Consider the following 18,599-nt stretch of genomic DNA (forward strand, 5'->3'; position numbering starts at 1 on the left):
TAATGTTGTTTATTCTCTAAATCTTAAGGCTGAAGTCCACCATGACCTGATTTACGCCAAAACTGTAGGTTCTTGCTTTATCCCTGCTGCATGTCCTGTATCAGGCTGGCTCTCAGCGCACAGATTTTTCTCCTCTGGCTGTTCTTTTAGGGCTGCCTGAATTCAAACAGACTGTTGAGACAGAGGGAGACACACACACACACAAAAAAAAAAAAAAAAAAAAAAAAAAAAAAAAAAAAAAAGAAGCCCGGGTCCCATTCCCCAGGTCTGGGATTTTCCTACTTCTTTTGGGTTGCAGTTACCTGGAAAGTTCCTCATTAATATCACATCCATTGTGTTTGTCACTTCTAAGGAAGTGAAAGCACCCAAAAATTGTCAGGCCCATTTGCATTTGCTTCAGACACTATTTAAACATCAATGAGCATAGCAACTCTATTCTTGCCATGGAAATTTAAAGTTCAAGGTTTGTAATAGGCTTACCAAACAAGAAAACACAAACTGGGGCTATAGTTGACACCAGCTGCTCTTTCAGTTTCTTTTAAGGCATCTCTCAGAACATTCTGCTTGGATTCTTCTCACCCCGGTACATCCAGTGCATTGGGGTAGCAGTAAACTATGAAATCTCTGACACACAATTTGCAGGCAAAATCTTAAACTTTACTTCCCACATTACCACAGGAGAAACTCATTGTGTTCTGCCTTTCAAACCTGAGTGTTAGCAAAAATGCAAGTAAAACAATGTTGTTGCTTCTCTCAAAACAGCGCCTCATTTTTTGATGTGGAAACTCTAGGGTTCCTTCACAGGAAGGAATGCCTAGAACCTCCTGGTTTCTCAATCAAAGAACAAAGTCCATCTGCTAATCCTGAAGTGTTTCACCTTGGCTGACAGCACATCCTAACACTCAATCACCTGTATTTTAAGTTTAAGTTTCATTGGACCAGAAACAACGTGCCTAAAAAAAAAAAAAAAAAAAAAAAAAAGAGGAAAAAAAAAAAGGACAAAACACCAAAAACAAAACCCAACAAAAAAAACAAACAACCCACACACAAATAAAAACCAAACACTCTACACCACATTTTCATTTTCCTAGACATTGGTATTTGGATCTGACTTACACTGCAAAATGCTAGCTGGGGTGGGGGGAGTTGCTAATCTCAGTATTGCATATGATCCAAAATCAGAATGCAATTAAAACATTTCAACAGGAACATATCACAATCAACAGCTCTACAATAGAAGACCATTAAATTAAATCTTCATACATATGTTGGCTACTATTTTAAACTTATGTCAAATAGAAGAAAATCCCATAATGTCGATGATGTTAGAGACCAAGTCACACAAAAATAGAACCATGTCTTTAAAGGGCTCAAAAGACTTCGACCTTGTCTTACACATCTGTAAAGGTCCAGATAAGTGTCAGGCTTGCCAGATGCTATCTGGACAATTTGGCCATTGTCAAACACAGGTGCCAGGAGACCAAGACCCAGCACATGAGCGAGATCTAACATGAAGGAGTGTCTTCACCTACAGTTGCACTCACAAGTCTGATCTTTCTCCTCCCTGTTACAGTTCTCATGCTCCCTCACACCAGTCAAGTCCTGCTTGCGTCCCCTGCACCCTACTTTATAATACCAGCTTTGTCACTTACTGGTCTTTAGCTTTGTTTCTAATCTTACTCTTGCCTGGCACATAACAGGTGCAATTCCTTCAGCATTCCAGTTCCATGCCTACAATCTAAGTCCCATTCCTGTGGTTGACTCTTTCCTAAGCCTGCTTCTAATCAGTTTGGTATGAGCTTCCACACACTAGTCAAAAATCCCTGTAGGCACCTAAAGAAGCATTGCTACAGATGAAAGGTCCTCAGTTACAGAAATCAGTTGAATGCAGAGACACACAGTTTATCCCTAGGAACCCTTGGACTTTGAGAAGTATTGGTACCTCTATGACAGTGTGGGATATCTATTGTTAAGATAAAATTATTGCTTTTAAGCACAAAATGTTTAGTGATCAATTGTAATTTAAGACAAACTCTGATCACAGGGATTTACAGGGCAGAGACCCCATCCAAGATCACTCTCAGCTATTGGGCCACAAAATGTAATAAATTCAGCATTAAGGCCTGCAAAATCTTCAAATCTTCTTGTAATCTGCAAAATCCTTCTGAGGAATAAAAGCAAGAATATTTGACCTAAATATCCAGTGTTCTGACACAATAAGTTCAGATTGCCCTGCAATCATGACAGAGTGAGCATTAGAGAATATACCTGAGCAGTTTGTGACCATAAACATCATTGTGTTTAGGCTGTTGTAATTTGTGCCCCAAGGCACCCTGAAGTTTAGAACTCAACTGATGTTCAGCAAGTCCTAGAAGCTATGGAAAATATGCCAAAGTTAGTGCAGTCCTGGATAGTTTATTACTCCTACCGAAACTATAAAGATCCTAAAGAATCCTGAAGAGACTGGGAAAACACATAACATGCCAAAAGCATTTGTTTGAACGTGATACTCCCTAGTAAGTGTTGGGGTGGGAGGGGATAAGCAATAAGAAGGGAGAGAATACCTAGGATATTTGAAGTTCATACATTTAAAATATTTCCAAACCAGAAACTGAGTGCAAGTCTCCAAACATTCCGTAAATTTTGAATTGCAAGACTTATTTTCACTTGTTCACCTAATTAAGCACAGGACAAGAACTGTTTCTATACAAATGCAAATTGGAGAACTTTCTGCTAGCAGCAAAATACATCATAACACATGTTTCTTCCATTTCAAAGCATTTTATTACAATTTAGTAAAGATTAATATCACAATGTTACCCTCTTCAATTTATTTTTCTACTGAGCATGCAATTTTCTACTTGGCTAATCCTTTAAACATGAATGCACACATCGCTGAGTCCCACTTGAAGAGCACTGTGCTCATTTATTACCAGTTAGCCATGTCAAAGAAATGAAAGCAGATAAACAAGAGTTTTACTGCTGACTAACATCAAAACAAGGCCAGTTTTGATATAGATCCATCCCTACCCAAGCTGTGAAAGGGGACAGGTAAAGGAGAAAAATTAGTGCAACACATGCTTTAGTAATTGTTATTTAAATATAAATCACAATTTTCATAAGGAATAACAACCTCTGAGTTTGAATACAGAGTAAAACATCCTTAGACTACATTAAGACATACATTAAAAAAGAATAAGCAATATATTGCTACCTAATTTCTTTGCTCTTAAAAGGTTTAACTGGTAGTGAAGTGGAACCATTTTCAAATTAAACTCATTTTTTACAGCTAGCAGGTGTGCAGTATGGTGGCTTTAATAAAAGCATTTGCTCATTATTACATATTCCAGTGAGTCTGTCCTCAGTGAAGGAATGTTGTTCGTTTAGTGGCTTTTGTTTTGTTTGTTTGCTTTTGTGTGTGTGTTTTTTTGTTGTTTTGTTTTTGGTTTTTTTTTTCCCTTCTTCTGGTTGTTGTTTTATTGGAAGGACATTCAGTGGGTTTAGGAAGGTAAGACTGTATCTTACTCCACTGAGCACAAGTGTTGCATTTCACTAGAAGCTGGTGGATTCCTAGCAAAACAAATTCAAGGATGGCCTTTCTCAAAGAGACCTCCACCAAGCAGCGCAAGTTTTGTCATTACCTACCTAATAGTTATGAAAGTGAACAAAAAACTGATGTTGAAGTAGAAAAGTTACTATAATGTCAGATAAAGAGACACTCTAGCACCTATAATCAGGTTTAAGATTTCTATCAATGTCGGCAGGTTTTTGAGCCCAAGCTTTGTTTGGCATAGTTCATTAAATATAAGGCTATTTCTTAATGACCAGCTTTCTGTTCCAGACTAATTGTAGTCACAGCCAAACACATTTAGGTATACAGAGGAAACAATAACACCTGCATCACAAGCAGCAAAAATTATCAATAAAGCTTCCATGCGACCACGGAAGACAGCATCTGTATGGGACGGACCTTGCCAAAACCAGCAACTGAACACTCAGGACCTGACAGAAGTGCTAGCAAACGACATGCTCAGAACTGCTGAAGGTACCACTGATAGACAGGAAAGACTCAGATTAATTCATCTTCTACCCCATCTTCTGCTGAATGTCTCACCTTCCAGAGGCCATGCTCCACAGACCCCCTCCTTCCCTTCCTTCCTTAACAGACACCAGTATTCTAGGTTGAAACTCCTGCAATGTGGCTGACAAACATGCAAGCCAACAGGACAGATAGCAGCACATGGAGTCAGAGTTTCAGGCACCAACATCATTATAGTAGAAATACTTCGGCTGCTGGGACCTCCTACCAATATTACTGTCCTAGCATCTGGCCACATGTACTGACTAGTTACTTGCTCCTTTTGTTTCATGTCTCTGTAACACTTCTTTCCCAGTTGTTATTATGCAAACCTCAAATACATATACAATTTAAAATAGATTTTACATATAAAAAAGTGTGTATATATATTAATCACTTATTCTTCTAAATATTTCAACTCTATAATTTCAGCTCTGACAAGTTGCTCTACATTTCATCCCATTCTTTTTTCCAATCAGCTCTCAAGAGAGGCATGAATTAAAATAAATAAATAAATAAATAAATAAATCTGTCAATCCTCAATACTGCCACCACTCTTTTCCCTGGCCATTATAACACCTACATTAGTATTCCACTAATAATAGGATCTTATAGTCTTAAGGTCTGTTATTAAGAGGAACCACATATTTTCAAACCCTGGTGACAGCTACTGCCGTTCATCACCTACAAGAGGTCAAAATATTTAGCAGCTCTGCACACCCAAGGGATAGAGCCAATTCTATTTCCTTAACCATACAGACTCTGCCATAGTACAGAGTAGAGGAAGGCATAAACTAGTGACTGTGGCAAGTATGGATGACAACAACTAAAGGCCATGATTCTATTCAATACAAATATGCAACTTTTTAATAGAAATATTGCTAAGAAAAAACAGGAATGTATTTTTTGTTTCAGCCAAGAGAAGCGATCACATATAGCAGCAGTCACACAGCACTTTCTTTTCATCCTCTAGTTGGAGACAGTTGCAGGAGAATTGATTACTATTTCTCAGCTGTTGCGCTATTGTTACTTTAACAGAATCTGCTATACGAAACTCACTAAAATGTGTGAAGGTCAAAATTGTTCCTATATTATACTTAATACACAACTTATATCAGTGCTTCCCAAGGTTCTTAAAGTTTGGAGTTCTACTGAATAGTATTGCATATTGTTTTAGCTTAAAACAAAAAAAACACACACAAACACACACACAAACACACACACAAACACACACACAAACACACACACAAACACACACACAAACACACACACAAACACACACACCCCTAACGATGACTTTGAGTTACTAGTACAGCTGGATTTGCTATGCTCACATCAGCAACAAGTGTCACAAAAACACATGGGTTTTACATAATAAACCAAAACATTCAAGTGGTTTATTTACACTAGTATTGAAGGGTTTTTTTCAGATACTAGTGTCTTTCATGCAGAAAGCATAACATGCTTATCACGCTAAACTGCCAGAATCATCTGTAGTATGTGGAATTGGCACAAAAATAAGCAGATGATGAAATTACAGGTGCCCAAGAAAATTACTTCTTCCATGGAGCAATCTGAATGATACTCCTTTTTGTTGCTTAAATGTCACAGTCCAGTTAAACACACCGTGCAGCTGACTTAATAAAATTACTTTAGACTCTTCCATTTTAATACACTAGTTTTGTTAACTGTAGTAAAAGCAAGACATAAAAGAAACATTAACCATAAAATGCACAAGCTATATGGAATTTGCTGTTACTTATTAGCATCTTTTTACATTTACATATCCTCTTCTCTATATGTTATCTATAAAAGAGGTTCTGTTTCTAAGCTTTTTTCTCCCCAGTATGTAACCTTTGCAATAATCATATTTGGCATATTCTCCCCTCCCCCCCCCCAGCAGGGAATATATTTGAGCTCAGTATGAGGTTAATGATCTTTGTACATTTGCTTTTCAAGCTGAAGATCACTACTGAATATTATATTTTCTTTTGTTCCAGTTTGAACAAGGGAATATTGTTCAACAACGCCACGTTCTTTAACAAGTTCTTTAGCAAGATGGACACATTAAGGACAAGGGAAAGAGACTGCAGGAAAGAAACAGGCATTTCATTAGAATTATGATGATTGGAACAAATGCAACATAAAACGAAAGGTCCTTAATCTTTTCAGAGGCATGTTGTTACCTACTTGTATCACCGTAACAAGCAATTCTAAACTGCTTATAACAATCCAGTATAACTCATTTGCAGAACAAAGGACACTTCCATTTCAAAGCTGTTCAAATTTAGCCAAAAATGTAGTTGTTTCTATCTTGTAGAACCAAAGCTGTCACAGTGGAACTATACTAGTATCAGAACAAATACAGCACAATCATTAAAGCGGGGAGAAAGAGCCACGCAGATAAGCAACAATTTTAAAGCTGTCAACCAGGGCAAGACAACTTTTAAAGGACAGTTACAGAGAACCCTGCCTAGAATTACGATTCTCTTGAAGAAAAACTGTTTCTTTAGCTGTGCCAGACTTCTTGATGAGCACATAAGTGTTGATAAAATCTGAAAATACTAGTATGCCAGCAGTGTTGGCATTCCAATTAATAAATCAATTCATAATAATCATCAAAAATAGGCAGCTGAGTTATTGTCCAGATGAGATGCAGACTGAGATAAGTATTTGGAAGAGTGATTACAAGCAGCACAAAATTCCACTGTCCTCTCCCACATAAACCCAAAGGACTGATGTCCACAGAGAGCTGCTGATGGTGATGGAGAGGGGCAGGAGGAATGTTAACAATCTTCCCCTTTTGACCCACATCAAGACTAAGATCACAAAGCAGTTTTGCTGGAATGGAGTCCATGAAAAGAAATGCAGGCCTCACGTAGGAAAGTATGCTGAACTGACAGACTGATGCATGTGCATTCTTCCCTCGCCCCCCCTTTTTTGGGGGGGCTTGTTTGATTTATGACTCAATTAGAATAATAAACTGTATATCTTATCTTTATATTGAAACTATCACTGTTTTTCAGGACTTGATAAAGCAACTTCATTTAGGACTTACTGAGCCTCTTATTGCTAGCCTCAGACATTTCCAACCAGTACACCAAACACAGGTAAACACTATTCTCCATACCCTTCCAGAAAGATACTGTTTTCCAGTGTGTTTCCCTAGAATGCAGGATTAGCTCCTACATAAGGATCATTGGAAAAGTGTATTAGTCTTTAGACATGTCACATTGTTTCTGAATTTATTTAGCTTGCTACCTCTGACATCTGAGTTTTAAACAACACAGTGCTTATTTACAAAACATTACATCACTGAAATCAGAGGAAAGTCTCAATGTTTTTACATAACATCTTCTGCAGCAACGAAAACAGGTAGCAAAGCACTTGCCCTGCTCCCTGCCACAACTTTGCTACAGTCCATCTCTCCCCAACTTCAGCAACAAAACACTTCTCAAAACTGCACTGTAAGCTATAACACCAAAACTACTAAAGGCTGAAAAATCTGTATCAATATAAGGAAAAGCAATAACTTCAAGAACAAGACTACCCTACTGAATTAAAGTAATTTCACAGAGTAACTGAAGTAAGACAGTAAACAGATGGGGTTCTCACAAAGGATTGCGAGGATAACCAGAGCACAGTAGATTTGATGCAGCAAAGGAGAAGGAACGGGGGGGACAGGACAACAGAAAAAGTGCTCTACTGTTTTCAGGTATCTGGAATTAAGGCACTGGAACCAGATGTTGAAGCTATAGGTTGAGTTCCCAACCAAGGATACAAGTACGAAGTCTCAGACTAAGCAAGTCTCAGGTTAAGCCTTGTGAGATACATATGCTCCTCAATGTAAAACCCCTGCACTGGTTGCTGCTGTTCTACAGAGAAAATTTTTAAGAGGCAAATGCCATTTAGGAGGTTCTTGATTTTCTTATTCGTTGTAGCTTGTTCCCATCAGAGGCTCCTATCCCAGGGTAAGTCTGACTCACGCATTTGCAAAGTCATGACCTGTGAAACAATTTGCCTTCTCAGACACATGCTTATGTGCTCTCTCTGCAGTATTCTTTGAACAGGAGCAAGCAGAATCAAGGCATAGAGGAGAATAAGAAAGGAAATTGGCTCTGCCATCCTGTGAGATACACAAAATATTGAGTCACACCAATAGACTGTTCACCTACAAAATGGGGTCATGTCTGTGGCACAACAAGTCGTTACTTGTAAAAATGAATATCACAGAGCAAATCCACATCCTGAAACATACTGGACCTGTGCCCAGTCTTTAGCAGGTTGCAGGTACAGTAGCTTGTACCCTAAGAATTTGACCCGAATTCCCCAAATAAAGTAATAGAGGCTTATGAAGCTGTGCAGAAAAAGAGAGGCAGATTCTTACACAAAAATATGAATGTGATGAGGCAAAGTATGCCATTACAGAGACTGAGGTTGAATAAAAACCAAGATGCCTATGCTACCTCAGCCAGAGCATAGAGCAGGTGCTCCACATTATACTAAAAGGACACTGAAAACAACAACTTTAGACATGGTACAGATTAAAAAACACATAACAAAAGGTTTAAGACAAGACACTTAGAAGCCACATGAATATTCAACTTTTCCTAATTTAAAGCCCAATGAAACTTTAACACAGTATCTTAGTAGCTATTATGCTTAAGATCTCCAAAAACTTTAAGAGCAAGGCTAGGTGCATGTAATATTCTCAAGTGAAGTGTTTTAAGAGGCTGTTAAGAATATCTTCCATCTTTGACTTCCTTTGCCTCACCACTTAGCACACCTTAAAGGCAGCTTGCCTTTAAGGTTCTGCGTGATATATGTGCCAGTTCATGTACCTCAGATATTACACAATGGAGTCATATGAGTTGAGATATGTGGCAATAACATAATTACTGTGCCTGAAATCTAATCTCCGATGAGATAGTCACTTACAGAAATGGCCTAGGATAGCTATAAAAACAAAAGAAAACCAAAAACACCACCAAAATAAAACACACCATGCACACTATGTAGTTTCTCTTTTTAAATAAATTTTAAGACTTATACTGTCATGTCCCGTCCCCCTTTTTTTAATTTAATTTCTACAGTTTTGTAGTTTTTCCTTCAAAGATTATTGTAAAGTCACTACTACTCTCTCTGTTTTGCCAAGTTAATTAACCTCTCCCTTAATGCCCATCACATAATTACTACATATTAACCAGGGTTTTTTTAATATTATGGTATACTTCTACCTATAATTAGAGGACTCTCTTTTTTTAGAAGTCTTTTTTCTTTCCCTGACTACAGTATTGATATTAGAACAGAAGGCTGGCTGACCCACCTTTTATGTTCAGATTTTAGTGTTTTATTATGCCCCAAAGACGGAATTTAAAGAGCATACTAAGGTCACTTGGCCTTGTAAAATTCTCCCTCCCCATTTACAGGACTCATTCTTTACCTCCTCACCCAACTGCCTCAATAAACTTTACACCTCAATCCCCAAACAGCTTCATAAAAGGGTCAGTCCTGCAGTACAGAAGCAAAACAGTCTGCTTCTTGGGATTCCTCCACAGCACAAACAGAAGGCTCCAAAATAAGGCGAAAGTAGTAAAGAAACAAGGAAAAGTTTAAAGACTCAAATTAACTGTACTCAATAAGCAGCACCTGCAGTTCTGCTGCTCATCCCCTCCCCCATGAGCCTTGCTTTCCCATTGAAAGAGCCTGACTTTTCTGCTTTTAAAATCTATCATAGGTTCTATTTATAGATCAGACTCAGCAAGAAGAGGGAAGACTAAAACTAATGATCAATTTTTCAGCTTTGTCAAATCTGTTCTCTGGCATGACTCAGATTTCTCTGCCCATTAAGTCCAGCAATTTCAGGATGAATATTCCTTGACCCAGTCCTACAGCTAAGCAGCTGTTTTGAGGAAACTGAACCTGCACAGAAATTGGTCTGTTGCCCGAGGCTGCACTAAACTATTAAAGTGACAGAAATGAGTCTGAGATTACAGGGTGGGAAAGAGAAATTAAGTAAAATCTCCCTCCCCCTAAAAAATTAGGACCGGAAACAGAAAAGCAGGTAATGTTTTAAGAGCGAGAGACATGCAACAAAAATCTACAGAATAGTAAATAGAGGCAAAACCAAACGAGTCATTTACATATAATGTTTTTATGAAAATGGACACTTTTTGGGTGGTTCAGTGTCTCACCCATTCTGTGGCGGGACAGAGCACTTTAGACTTCTAACTTCCAAATCCAGAAGGAAAATAGATGCAGCTGCCTGAACATCCTCCTAATGCTAGATGATTCCTTACCAACTGCATAATCAGTACCTTCAACACAGTAACAGGCAGAAATTCTGACACCACAAAAAATAAAAGCAGAAGAACTTCTGTTGATTATTAGGTCAGGGTGGGTCATTCATAACCTTTCTACTCTCTAGTTTTTCATAAAGCAAGCTAGAGAATCTGTATTCCTTTATTTAAAAGAAAATAAAAAACACATGCTTAAAAATAGTACTATTAACAGTAGCAAGCAAAGATCATAAAACTAACTTACTTTTGTTCTACACAAGTTATCTGAAAATAACCTCTATTAGGATTGCTTTAAAAAACTTTCCAAATAGATGCTTTATCACAGAGGCTTTAAAGCCTGAAATCAAGACTCTATGAAGACTCTCAATAAGAAACAAGTACTCATATTACATGCACATGTTACCAACTACTCTGCCATTGCAGAATGTTACTTTAGTTTCTCCTACTGAAAGGAGCTGTCATCACAACCTGTTTAAAACAATACAGAAAATCAGTGCAGAAGCTCAGCCAGCTCTTGCTTTAGCACTAGCACTCAGGGCAAATGGGAAGGTTTCAGCCCATGAATGCACCCGACTACAGCTATACTACACAGAACTCCTTTCATTAGCTCATAATGTTTTCTAAGTCATTATCAGAGAGAATCAATAATCCCTACTAATAAAGTCATGATGCATACATCAGATATAACATGGAAACTTCGAACAATTTCTCCTTTGAAGGGCACCAACCTAGGTATGTCCTTGGAGAATAACTTTCTGAATTTTAAAGAGATTGAAGGAAATATGGTACCTTTTTCTCTTCAACAAGTCAGTAGGAACTGAAGTTTTACATGGATTTAACAGAAGAAATTACAATCATTAAGTAGCTAATACTAGATTCATTTTTGTGGGATATCACAAGAGAGTGTAGAAGGAAGATAATCCACTACTCCAAGACTAAACAGGATGGGGTTTGCTCAAACCTGGGCAAAGACTGTAAGAGTAAAAAATCATTATGTGAAAAACGAGGCAGTGACTGACACAAGCAATTCCTCAGAATTTCACCATCACACTAGTCAATATTTTAATAAAGAAATTTCCTTTGTTCTCTTCTTTATCCTTCTCACCCATTATTCTCAGCCTGAGCCATATCCTCTCTACAGAGACATACTGCATCCCAAATGGCAAGGATGACAGAAACATACAGTGCAAGCAACTATTATTTCCTATGTATTTTATGTGAATGCTAATTAACAGTTGAGAGAAAAAGGTATTAGCACCAGCCATCAGACAGTACATTCAAGTTACCAAAACAGTAGCAAAGTTATGGCATTTCTTAACTACTGAAGATGAGAGTAACAGTTTGGAGTTCCTTCTTTTCCCCCTGCCCTTCCCTAGGTTAAGAGAGAAAAGGCAACATTATTTCCTATTTTGCCTAATTTTTTCAGGGAAGAAAGGCATGGAATCCAAGTTAGCTTTACGACATTGAAGTACATTTGAAGCCATTTTGAAGTATTTGTTTCAGAAAATTCAAACTTCAAAACTCTTCTTTTCCTTCTTAGACATGTCACCATCATAAATACCTATTTAACGTTATGCATTTCAGAATGCAAGCATAAAACCCACAGAAGTATTTTCTATTACCTTCACATCCCAGGTTCTATGCCACTCTCTTCCTATCTAGAAAAAGTTAACAAGTGCCATGAGCTTTTTTGGGGTTTTTTTTTGTTAAAGAGCTTCCTTGGGCCAAGTCACTGTCAAACTCTCTCAAAGAGCTAATAAAACTTTGCCTGAATTAAAGATTGCAAACCCATGCTTTTCCCAGAATTAATGCAACATGCCACATCCTATTTTGTCATACCGAGAGCCATGCCAACAGAAGTACAAGTAGCATTGTCAACAAAACCTAATATATATGGGAAATGTTCACACTTCAGACAACAGAGTGTCAAAAATTATTTTGAATGTGTAATCAACCACTGCATTCTTATGTCAGCAGTTTCTACATGGTATCAAGATTGCTGTATTTTGAGAAACAGAGTATGTTAGAACAGAAATCCAAGAAGCTTGGTCTGGAGGAAAGGAAAAAAAAGGCAAATTTAAATTAATAAAAAAGTAGGATAAAACCAGAATAAAGAGCAGTGGCAGGAACTTGCCTATATTGAACATTTATCTAGAATTGAGACTCAGGTAGTCTGGTCTGTATACTATACAGACAGTTTAGGGACTTGGGGGGTTGATTGTTTTGTGGTTTTGTTTTGGGGGTTTTGGTTTGTTTCTGGGTTTTTTTAACTACAGGACTACCTCTTCCCAAATTTTTCAATGGCTGAAGAAAATTTAGGGTTATTATCATTTTTCAGAGCACCCATGGTTGGATTTGTGGTCCTACAGATCACACTTGAAAGCCTATTCTGTGTAATAAGTTTTCTACTTCAACAGTACATTTTTATGTGAGAACAACATGACTTTCATATTTGAACGGTTTAGGTTTTTTCTTCCCCTGCACAACCATATGACCACTGTCTCCTCTTTTCCCACCAATGCCCCACTTAAAACTAAGTTTTAAAAAAGAAAAAAAAAAAAAAAAAAAGTAAAAAAGCATAAGTTTCTTATTTCTGAAATTCAAAGTCAGATCTCCTAGAAGCTGTAGACAATCCCTTTCAGTACTGTAAACTGATCAGACACACGCACTTCAGAAAACTCATCGGTGTCAATGACCTACAAGCACAATGCAGGGGGAGGAAGGGGGCATGTGACCAATAAATTAGTATCCAGAAAAGATGGGAGAGGTGATAATTTTTTCAGTAACAAAAATCCCCAATCTTATCCGCTGGCAAGTATCAACATAGCAACAGCCCATGATAGTACAGTGTAATTTTGTAATAGAAGTCAAGCAATGAGCATTAGCAATTTTCCCACAGGAAGTGTCTAGGACATCAGAGCGAGATTTGTGACAACATAAAAGCTTTTTGTGAACTCACTAAAAACACTGTTTCAAAACATGTCCCCGTTTCCAACACTGGGCATGAATAGTGTCTGAACATCTGAGCATTTTACACACTCCCATCCTTTGGTGGGAGGGGAAGTGGCTGAAAAAACCCACCACACAAAGCAACACCCTAAAAATTTAAAGCCTGACCTAACAGTCTTCCCAAAACAGTGGGAAATCTGCTGCCCTTGATGGTCTGAAAGACCAGAGTCCAGAGGACAAAGCTGAGCCTCCCCAACAGTCCTGAGGCTACTCCAAGCCCAAGATGTAACATCTGCAGTTTGCAGACAGAACAGTCACCTTCTTTAAGGACTCAGTGCTTCAAGGCTTTCAACATGGCCTAGATTACAAATCTTTCAGGATAAGCCTGGAAGCTGCCCACTTTGTGAACACTCAAGAGGTCACATTTTCTCCATTTATCCTTGAGCCAACTGTTGAAAAAGATGAAGAAAAAAATGCCTAGAGCAACAACACCACAGTAAGAAGTGCTGTCTTCACATCCTAAGAGCTCTCCTTCAAACACAGGTCTCGAGAAATGAAGAAGTTACGAGTAGGGGGAATGGCAGCTTGTTGAGCCAGAACTTAAAGAGGACCTGGCTGCCAGAGCAGTGCTTTGCTTCTAGTTGATCAGTCCTCTTGTGGCATTAATTTACACTCCATTTTAAAGCATGAACACTAGACAGATTTGAGGGAGAAACATGAGAAATCATAGTGCTCTACAACAAAGGAGACAACTGGACAGAGAAGATGGGATATTAAATGTTTCAAGTAGTAGCAAAAGTGGCATTAAAAGCAGGAAGGTTTAATGATTCAAAAGATACCAACTTCACAAAAAAAAAATAAAAAAGATAAAGCTTATGCACCCCTGATTAACTATAGCTTTAATCTTAGTTTTCAGTTTTAGTTTCAGGAGTTCTGGCCATATAGTCCAAAGAAAAACAACAACTAAGCCAACAAAAAAACCCCAAAACAATCCCTCTCACATTTATCATACTTTTGCAATCCCTTAAAACTTGCTTTTACTGGGAGAAGTGTCATTTTGCTGGTCAGACATTGTGTAACAGGCCAAAATATACTCTTTCTTTGCCCCAAGAACACAGTTCTTCACAGTTAAAGTTGATTATGCCATTTGTATTCAGCTGGAAAAATGTCAGACCAGTCCACTCACTCGTGACACAAGGCAGCATTTGTTAGGACGATAACCAGAAAGTGATCACATCAAATACCTAAGGGACACACAACACAGTAGCAAAGCTCCTTCGCCTGACCCTGGGGCCTGGGACTAGCCGCTGTGGAGGGAGGACAGGGAGAAAAAAAAAAACCCATGGCCACCCACACCACACTGCAAGGAAGCCTTCCACACCACCTTCTCTTCACCTGCCTTGCTGCTGGCAAAACCAGCACTGGTTTGACACAGATATGCCAGCTGACAGGGTGTAAGCCGGCCACCACATTCCCCACCAGCGACCCGCAGGATCGGTGTCCAGGCACCACGCGAGGATGGAGGAGACTTCAGCCCTCACTCAAAAGGGTTCTCAGCCTCCATCCCACAAGCGCATGGCTGATTCATAACTGAGATGTGAAAAACAAGCAAGCCAGACAAGCCAAGCACATGCAGTACACTAACTCGCTACCAGCGAGTCGAAGCACTTTATTCCTAACAGCACGAGCGTTAACGTGTGGTCACGCTGCTGCTTTAAAAGATGCTTTCGACATCTTTGAGCCCAGGAGAGGCAGAGCAACGCGACCCTCCCGCCCGGGTAGGGCGGCCGCCGGTCCGGAGCTGGGCAGCGGGGCAGGCCGGGCCCGGCCAGGGGGCTTGGGCACCCATTCGCGGCGGGGGAAGACGGCTCACCGCGCCAGCTGTCAGCCTTCACACCTGGCCGAGGCGGGGACCGAGCCGGCCGCGCAGCGCCGCTCCCCTCAGGGCGGGCTGCCCCCGGGACGGCGCTGGCAGGCGGCGACCGTTAGCAACCGCGGCAGCGCGAGCCACCTCCTCCTCGATCCGCGCCGCAGCCCGGAGCCGCCGTCGGTGTCGCCGCTCGCAGCCCGGCGGGCGCTGGCCCCGCTCTGCCCCGGAGCGGCGAAGGGGAGGAGGCGAAGGGGAGGAGGCGAAGGGGAGGAGGCGAAGGGAGGAGAAGAAAAGGAGGAAAAGCAGAAGGAGCCGCCAGTTACCGGCGCCCCTGCCCTCAGCCCGCCCGACGGCAGCGGTGCGGGGCCGAGAGCTGCGCGCTCACCTGGTCTCTGCCGCCCCGTCCCGCGGGACGGGAGGAGGAGGCGGAGGCCATGTTGCAGCGCTCCCAGGCACCTCTCCTCACCTAGCCCAGCGCGGGGGCAGAGCCGTCCCGGGCTCACCCCCACCGGCGGGCGGGCCTGCCCCTCGCCGCCACCACCCCTCTCAGGTGGAGCCGAGCCCCGCCGGTGCTTCTCCTCCCGCGGCAGGCAGGGCAGGGGCGGGCTCGCTCGGATCCCGGGCCCGGCCGCTCGCTCCGGGGGCTGCCGCCGTCCCGCCCCGTCGCTAGGCAGCGGGGCGCGGCCTGGCGGCTGCGGCCCTCGACGGTAGGCGCGGCCGGGCGCTGCCGGCACTCCTGACCGCCCGCACCGAGGTGCCTTGCCGTGGGGGGAGCGCCGCGACGTCTCCCCCGCGGGAAAACCGGAGGGCGGCGGCTACTGGAGGGCTCAGACGGGCCAGGGAGCACCCGCGCCCTGCCGGAGTCCCCCAGCCGCGGCCGGGCGGCCTGCAACTGCGGCTTACCTGGGAACGGCGGCCTCCGGCTGTGAACACCAGCCCCGAGGACAGGTCAGGCGGCGGCTGCTGCTGCTCCTTCCTGCGCGCAGATCGCTGTGGAGGATGCGGTTTGGGGACCCCAGCTGAAGTTTGTTAAGCAAAATTAAAAAGCCAACCAAATCCTCTAGTTTGGCACTAATGAATTGCTTACCATGGTTAAAGCCGTTGGGTTTTCAGAATGAGTACTACAGGTGTAGTGTATTTACTGTAATGTAAATCCAAAGTTGCTTACACTTGAAAAGCAACAGGAGAATACCTCACCTGCTGAGTGCAATGGGGAGCTGCTCCTAGGGATGATGATCAGCTGGTATTCATAACGCTCTTCAGCCTGGCGGAGTCAGTCTGGGTGGTGTTCCCCCATACCAGTCTAAGCCGACGGCTATGCAAACCCCACATATGAGCTGCTGCATTGATCAAACCAGTAGTTCTACTTGTACTTTTTCTTAGCACTGAAAAAATATTTGAATCAGTCTTATTAAAGTGTGCTTTATTACAGGACTTGAAATTGTGAAAGTATTGCAAAAGTAATTAAGATTTAGTTTTGACTTAAATTACTTTATGCAGTCATCTTACTTCTCTTCCCTGCCTGAAAGCCTGTTCTGATGCACCAGCCTGTTTTTCTCTTTTCATTAGAACTTGATTTATCTGTTAGCAGTGGCTAAACACAACAAATGCTAATTTACCTACAAACATTGCTCGTAAGAGCTTAACCCAGTTACTTTTTACTACCGGGGGTCTTGGTGCTATAGGTGCAATTTACAAAGGAATACCCAGCTGTATAAACTGACGATAGGCACTTATACATCTTGATACTATGTAACTAATAACTTGTCACTTTCTCTATAAGATGTATACTTTTCTTCTTTGTATATAGAGCCAAATAAAAATATTTAACCACAGAACTTGGCTGTGTCTCATACGGAGAAGCTAATTCCCCAGCATGTCTTTATCCTGCTTATTTTGGATGTGACTCATTTCCTCGGCCCACTCAGGGAACCCGGAGCCAGAGAAGATGGGGGGAAAAAAGGATCACAACCCCCACATTGGCTACAAGAAAGCATGAAGCAAAGCTGGTCGCACTTACCAGCAAGCAGTATTATCACTGGCAGTGGCAATTAACAGCTCTGTGGCTGGGCCACGCCCTATTTTTACATGGCTCACATACCACACTGCATACCACCTTCCACTGCTCTTTGGGAAGGAAAATTATAAAGACTGAAAAAAAATGTGCAGATTATAAAATAACACCTTAAGGAGAAGAAAAAAAAAAATCATTTTTACTTGAAAAGTGTTTTGTAATTCTACTCTCACAATTGATAGGAGGAGGAATTGTTAAATAAACTCAAGTGCAACACATAAACCCAGAGTCCATTTCAACAGGCTTACATACCTCACTCTTCTCATCTCTGTTCTCACCTGGAGAGGGTATACCTTCCTTTTTGGCAGCTAGAATGATACCCAGAGGGAAGAAAAAGTTAACTTCCATTACTTCACAAGAGTTTTCAAGTCAGGCTTCCCTGCTGGAGGCTTGGAATTTAAATGTATTATTGCAGTGCACTTGATCTGATAGAGCATAGTAGCAGGTGGTTGTCGTAAGACAAGAAAGGATAAACGGATCAGGAGCACAGAGAAAACCTGAGGTAATTGGAAAAAAGAGTGTTGTTGTTGAAATTAAACAGCTATACCAGCAAACAGATTTTTAGCTAGCATAATTGTCTCCCCCTGAGGAAGGCTGCTGATAGAATTATGTTGCTGCAGCTGTACTGGCCTTAAATTTGGACAGAGCCTAAGCGAATGGGCCTTGAGATTGCCTTGTTCAGCTGGAGGGCTTTGCTAACCAGGCCTCCATGTTTAATTCAAAACCAGCCTCCTACAGCCTGGTCAGTCCAGTGGGGGACTGCTTGCCTGCGTGCGGGCTGAGAGCTGAACTCCAAAAGGAACGCTGAGTGCACCTCTCCTGCTCTCATGCATCCAAACAGCAATTAAAAAGCAGTTTATTGGCTTCTGCCATTTTTCTTCTTGGCTTGTAAACCATGTGAAATGCAAAAACTAAAATCAGGAAGCAGACATCCTTTCCTAAGGTTGGCTTTATAGGGATCAGGAGTGAAAGCTTTGCCCAGCTCTAGTTAATGGGAGTTTTGCCAACGACTTTGGTGAAGTCTGGCTTTTTGCCCAGATGCTGTAGAGAAACAAAAGACACTTCCTCCGCTTCCCCCCCAGCTTGGTACACATGCCCTGTTCACCTTTGTCATTTAATTACAATTATTAAAGTCCAGGTTGCGCATTTGTAGGTATTTCTCTAGGGGTTTGTATGCAACCAGCTGTGCATCCCACGATAAAGGCAGATCTGCAGTGACAGTGAAGCATTCCCTACTGTGGGGCAGGAGTTCAGCAAAGCCAGAGCTGAGGAATGGTTTCAGACGCTACATCCAGTGATTGCACGTTTTGGCCCCTGGATGCCAACCCC

The 18,599-nt window shown here is 41.4% G+C and overlaps 1 protein-coding gene across 1 annotated transcript in view; it reads right to left on the minus strand.

The window, feature by feature from the left end:
- Window positions 1-15,733, minus strand: part of ANK3 (ankyrin 3) — a 373,667-nt gene extending 357,934 nt beyond the window's left edge. Inside the window, exon 1 of the mRNA XM_032919982.1 lies at window positions 15,582-15,733. Within this exon, the coding sequence (XP_032775873.1) occupies window positions 15,582-15,632 (51 nt within the window). The 5' untranslated portion in view covers window positions 15,633-15,733. The remainder of the gene's footprint in view (window positions 1-15,581) is intronic.
- Window positions 15,734-18,599: the final 2,866 nt, after the last annotated feature.

The sequence above is a fragment of the Strigops habroptila genome, chromosome 5 (assembly GCF_004027225.2).
Source record: "Strigops habroptila isolate Jane chromosome 5, bStrHab1.2.pri, whole genome shotgun sequence".
NCBI classification, from domain to species: Eukaryota; Metazoa; Chordata; class Aves; order Psittaciformes; family Psittacidae; genus Strigops; species Strigops habroptila.